Source organism: Coregonus lavaretus (assembly GCF_964263955.1).
Source record: "Coregonus lavaretus genome assembly, chromosome: 12".
Classification (NCBI taxonomy): domain Eukaryota; kingdom Metazoa; phylum Chordata; class Actinopteri; order Salmoniformes; family Salmonidae; genus Coregonus; species Coregonus lavaretus.
Genome location: NC_139999.1, coordinates 25,570,602 through 25,576,661, shown reverse-complemented (window position 1 = coordinate 25,576,661; position 6,060 = coordinate 25,570,602). Strand labels below are relative to the sequence as shown.

General features: G+C 44.2%; 1 protein-coding gene across 1 annotated transcript; it reads left to right on the top strand.

Annotated features, from left to right (window-relative positions):
* Positions 1-319: 319 nt before the first annotated feature.
* On the top strand, positions 320-5,523 carry LOC311138783 (uncharacterized protein; the record flags this gene model as incomplete). The annotated part of the gene is made up of 8 exons (XM_084173607.1): positions 320-335; positions 570-689; positions 1,245-1,489; positions 1,595-1,675; positions 2,940-3,060; positions 3,159-3,211; positions 4,725-4,874; positions 5,341-5,523. 8 exons carry the CDS (start codon positions 320-322, stop codon positions 5,521-5,523), a joined length of 969 nt encoding a protein of 322 aa, XP_084029733.1.
* Between the last annotated feature and the right edge of the window lie 537 nt (positions 5,524-6,060).

The following is a 6,060-nucleotide window of genomic DNA, read 5'->3' as shown; positions in this document are numbered from 1 at the left end:
TTTGCTGCATAGCTCCCATTATGTCTGTAATTAGACCAGAGAGAGATTTCCCCTGGGGGGCTTGTACCCACCGTCCCAGCTGGGTCAGGCCTAATTTATTTCAGGTCAGGTCCTGGGTGAAGCCTATTAGAGCCTATTAGAGACATAGCTCCAACACAAACACCTCAGTCAAGATTACATTCACAGCCAATGAGATCTCCCCGCCTGGGATCACTAGTAATACCAGACTATATGAGTGTGGCAGGATTGCTATCAGTCCTGTGAGTCTAGGTGCTAAGTCAAGGCTGTTTGCACACATGCTGCCGATTAATGTGGTGCTATGGACCTGGACACAGGTGTGGGATCAGTTGAACATAGCTTGGAAAGACAATGTCATGTAAAGGTCAAGACAAATGACCATGTAGATTGGTGTAAATGAGAATAGCAGCCATTAAGCTTTGGGAGGTAGCAGACTCTTTACTCTTTCATAAAGGGACATCACTGTTGTGACAAAGTTGTCATGGTATCTACATTACGTGTTGGCATGCAAGTGTTATAGTGCAAGTTATCCCTTCATTGTTCTCTTCCAGGTGGTGTAGTTGCACAAGATGAGAGTGAATCAGATGTTGTCACTGGGCCCACACAGCCAGTGGATATTGCTGAATTAATTCGTGGAGACGACATTGACACCACACAACCGGCAGATGAAGGTAAGAAATTGATCCATTAGCAGATGATCTCCACAGAGCCACTATTGGTGTTGCTGTATTAATATACCGTCCTAGGCTCATCCTATCAGCTTTTTGTCATCAATGTATTAAATACAACTGGACACAGGGGCGTCATGCACCCCAAAAACCTGTTGGGACACAAAGTACATGAGAATGTCTGGGGGGTGCATTTTTCAAAGACCTGAAACAGCTTTTTCCTGCAATTTAGAGCCATAATCATTATGCTTAATTCTATTTAAAAATATGTATAATTTTTTGCATATCCAAGCATACCTTTTGAGCTGTCTGGTTATTTTATGCGTGATAGCCTAAAATGGCTTCTTGGTAGCTATTTATGTGGTTGGGTTATTGGGAACCTATCTGGGCTCAACTTAATAAAATTGCTAGGTGGCTAGTAATATTACAGAGGAACAACAACAACAAAAATTATAATAATACAATCTGAGGGGGCACGTGCCCCTGTGCCCCCTATGGGTATGACGCCTCTGACTGGACATAAAACACTAAGAAAGAGACTTGCTGTTTTTTTTTCAGAAGCAGATACATCCCAAGTCCAGATCATTGTATTCCCCAGTATTCCTGGCCTGGATCTGTCAGGCATCTTACATGACACCACAGCAGCTCCAGTCACCAAGGGGGTAGTGGAGACCACAGACATGGGGGAGGCCACAGTGGAGGCTGGTGAAGCAGCAACCACAGACCCAGACGACGACCAGGAGACCCAGGCTCCCCAGCAGATTCTGACCTCCCAGTCCAGTGACACTGTGCTCATCCCAGAGGTGAGCCTCAAGTGCAGTGACAATGCCATCCAAATCATAAATCCAAGTTCAGAATGAATGATACAGACTCTAGTCTAACTGAAGTGGTCTGGTCTCTCTCTACAGGCTGATGTGATGTGTGTTGATAAAGAAGCTGTCCAGGACAGAGATGCAGTGAGTCTGAAACTCAAGGCCTCATCCAGCTGTGTAAGTAATGTGCACACCACGGGTACACGCACACACACACGCACACCTCACTAAACGAAAAGCCAATGCATTCCTGATCTGACATCCAGGAAACCCTCACAGCAGTGTCCACTTCAGTTCAAACTGTATCCACAGGGTAGTCTCAGGGTTAAAAACGTTAGTGGAAGCTGAGAGTCAGAGTAAGATGTTATAGATGACCAACTCCTGAGGCAAAATCATAGCAAATTGCCACTTTCAATTTGCCCCTTCTCAGACCAGTTCACATTAGCTAAGCAGGAAATTCCTATTCATTAAGCTGCAGTGATTAATACATCTCCAGTGGGCAGTGAACAAGGAGGCTAGTGACACACCAGCCCTCCTCCTCCCAAGTTCTGCCTGCCAGGTGAGGAGGGGGAGCAAAAAGAGTTTGTTACAACCCAAGACATGCCTACAGGAGAGAGGTCCAGAGAGGGAGAGGGAAAAAGGTGTTCAAAGATTTGGCGTGGAAGGTGGGAAGGCGGTGGTGGGGACGCTGCTGTAGCGTGTGTATCAAAGGGATTCCTGTATGTTTCCAATCATATGAGGATTATACTGTAGATGTTTTTTTTTATATGGTTTTAAATTATGAACAAATGACTAAGGAAGAAATACTGAAAAAATTATATAATGGAAACATCTTGAAAATGTTAGAAGACCTGCCATGCTATGCACTGATCACACTAGACAATATAGCCGCATCAGGGGCAGGACCCAAATTAGTTTTGAAAAGAGACTGCATCAGGGATCAAGAAACAGCTGAGAAGTGAATAAAACTGTTTTCAACTTAAAGATGAGAGTTCATGTGCTTTACATGCACTGTATTGAACATGGTCTGAGTGCCGTAGCAGATGAGGTCTTGAGAGCGGTCCTGTTTCCTTGGCACGGAGCCTGTTAGGTTTGTAACGAGGCCAGCTGTCCTATCTGGGGCTGGGATCAAAGGTTTGAGCAGAGCCGTCTGTAGGTGCTAGTGGCTCTATTTGGATCATGTTAAATAGGGTGGAGTTTTGCAAGGTTGTGATATCATTTATTGGGTTAAGGGAGAGGGATATGGGAGGGGGGTGTGGCCCTTTCGTAGTGTACATTTCCAAGAGACATAGTTGTAACTGTGTATGCACGAGAATGTATATTACCACAATTCGGTGTGAACACATTTCTGTGTGACAATTAACATTTCTGTTAACTAGGATGACCAGGTTCAGCCCCAAATTCATATGCTTTGTTATCAATCCAACTGATATTTCCACAGGAGGAGACCAGGTCTAAAATTGAGAGTGTGTTGGAGCACCTGTGTGGGGATGACTGTAAACTGGAGGTCTACCAGGAAGACAACTCCAATGAAATCCTGATCTCTGGCCAATGCATAGAAGGTTGCTTCCCTCTTCTCCTTTTTAATGATGTGGGATGATTCTGTTGAGTGTCTGGTGTTGAAAAAACATTAACCAAATCATATTATCTCTACTTACAGCTGATGCCAAAGGAATGGCTGAGAAGTTCAACAATGACAACATAAAAGACAAGGTAGAGTATCACCTCTCTATTCATTAGAGTATTCCAATTCCCCATGCACATATGAAGTTCACATAATTCACACCACATACACTTCATGAGAAAGGCATTATGATCAGTGTCAATTGCTGTCACACCCTCAATAAAATGCTTTAATTTGTGCACCGTGGTAGGTGAGGCAAAACCACAATGCTGATTTGGCTCCTGATCTAACCATTGTGAGATAAACACCACTGTGACACACTCCTCAACCAGACAGAAATCCTCACTCACGGCTCCAAGCTGCCGGGAAGATGCTGTATGACAGAAAACAATCCCTATTTTCCTGTCAGCTGGAATACATTTTTGTTCGCGGTGGAGATGGGGTTGAGTGTTCCCAGTGGGAATGAGGAATGGGTGTTTCCTTCTCATGCTTCAACCCGGTTGTCCCTTTGACATTAGACATACTCTGTGCTCCATCCCTACACCCATCCTTACAACCCCCCTAACTCATTAAACAGTTAAGTGAGCTGCACCCATCCACAATCTTCTCATTATGTTGGTCAGTTAGTTCAATGGCACCTTTGTGTTTAGATACTGCCCTGGTCTGAAAGGTGTAGGGCAGGGATCATCAATTAGATTCAGCCGTGGGCTGATTTGTTTCTTGAGCTGATGGTCAGGGGGCCGGAAAATAATTAGAAATAATTTGTAGACTGCAAATTGACCTCAAGAAGCCCAAACAGATATAATATTTGAATAAAACATAATCATTTCAAACCTTGCTTACATTTGTATACAATCACATACTGTATATCTCTCTATTATGCATGGGAACACTTTGGAACAGATTTCCCAAATGAAAATCACTTGGAGCTGATTTGCTGGTGTTTGTAAAGTGTTTTATGTCCAACAATAAAAAAAAAATGACAATCTGAAATTGCTTTATATGGGCCACACCCAAATGCTGGTTTAGAGAGAAGCATGTGGAACAGCCTTCCTTTGGTGTCTTGTTTTCACAATCATTCGTCATAGGCATCGTATAAACTAACCTCAATCTCCTCATCTGATTGACACACACATTCCTAACCTCAGCCAAGATACTTAAGACCTCCTCAGCCAAAAGGGATATCGCTCCATTATGAGTGGGAATACTTTGGAACAGATTTCCCAAATGAAAATCACTTTGAGCTGATTTGCTGGTGTTTTTACAGTCTTTTATGTCCAACAATTAAAATTAAAACATTTGTGGGCCGCCAGTTGGGGAGCCCTGGTGTAGGGAGATGCTGGCCTTTTTCCACTCAGCTGAATCTCTCGAAATGTATGCTAGTCCAGGCCACATAAAGCCTGAAATCCATCCTCTACAGTCTGGGGGTAAAATAGCCTGATCCAAGGAGGCATCAGGGGCACTGCTATTCCTACTGTCAGTAAACCATCTAAAACAAGACAATGCAAATTACACACTACTATAATTCACATAGGGTATAACTTCAAAGTACAGCCTGAATTCCTGATATTAACATGTGTATAACTGTCCTTGTCTCTCTAGATTGATTTTGAGGAGGCCGTTCCTCGCTGGGGGAAGAAATCCAAGCTGGTACTGGTCTCCCTGCTGCTCACTGGACTGCTCCTGGCTATTCTGCTCATCGCAGGCTACTACCTGAAAACCCACCGGCCACCACCCAAGGGAGCGAGACTGGTGAGTCAGAGTGGCCATGACGTGAGAGAGACCCATAGCAAACTAATACTGTGTACAGGACCCAGTTTACTGGGAAGATTGGGTGGGTCTTGTTTTCACAATCATTCGTCATAGGCATCGTATAAGCTAACCTCAATCTCCTCATCTGATTGACACAAACATTCCTAACATCAGCCAAGATAGTTAAGACCTCCTCAGACATAAGTGACACGACTCCCTGTCTCCACCATACGTGTTTGATAGGCAGAGAGTGATTGCTTTTGAATCCTCTCGTCATCAGGCTTCACCTTCAACTTCACCTTCCCTTCAGTACACATAAACATGTTCGCTTTTCTGAACAACAAACAAAACATATGATTCCTTCAGTTAAATCTGTACTGTATCACAATAACACTTATTACCCAGCCAAGCCTACCATCAAGGTTTCTCTCCTCTAATCTATATGGTTCCTTTGTTGTGCCCATAGGCTGAAGAGGGTTTCAAGGTGGATGAGGAGTACCAGGCCAACACCCTGGTGTCTGTGGCCCCTCTGCAATCACAGGTGCCCCTGTGCAAGCCCACCAGCAATGGGGAGTTTCCTGAGAGCCAGCCACCCCCCAACAACGGCCAACCCGCCACCCAGACCCCCGTTGCTGACACTGAGATGTGAACGAGCTCTGAATTACATCCCCACCGCCCCATTCTCATTCCTCGTGCTCCCCATCATCACCACATTCCCAATCCCTCTCCCCTCATAGTGTACCTGGGGATACAAGACTGACACTAAACACCCATTCAATATCCAAGCCCACCTCACCCTACCCCATCCAACCCCTGACTCCCAGGATGATGACAATGATGACAATGCCTGTAATGTGAAGAGAAGAGATTGTGATCACTGGCCTCTATTAGGTTTCAGTGGTGGTAGAGAAGGAGCCTAAATGCTTAGTTTGAGGGACTAGACAGCCGGTTCAGAGATTGCATTCCAAAAACTATAATCGCTGCAAAAAATGAACAAGAAATCACCAAAATTGACAGTTTGTGTTGCTGTTTCCAAATTCTAGTATGAAGCACAGTATATGCAAGCTCTTAGTCTTGCAGATCTCAAATGGACTCATTTTAACCAAAAGGGTCATCGTAGTTTAAAGTATTGCTTGGTTAATTTGTGTTTATGATCTTGTGTGATCGTTTGCTTGAATCGCCTGTT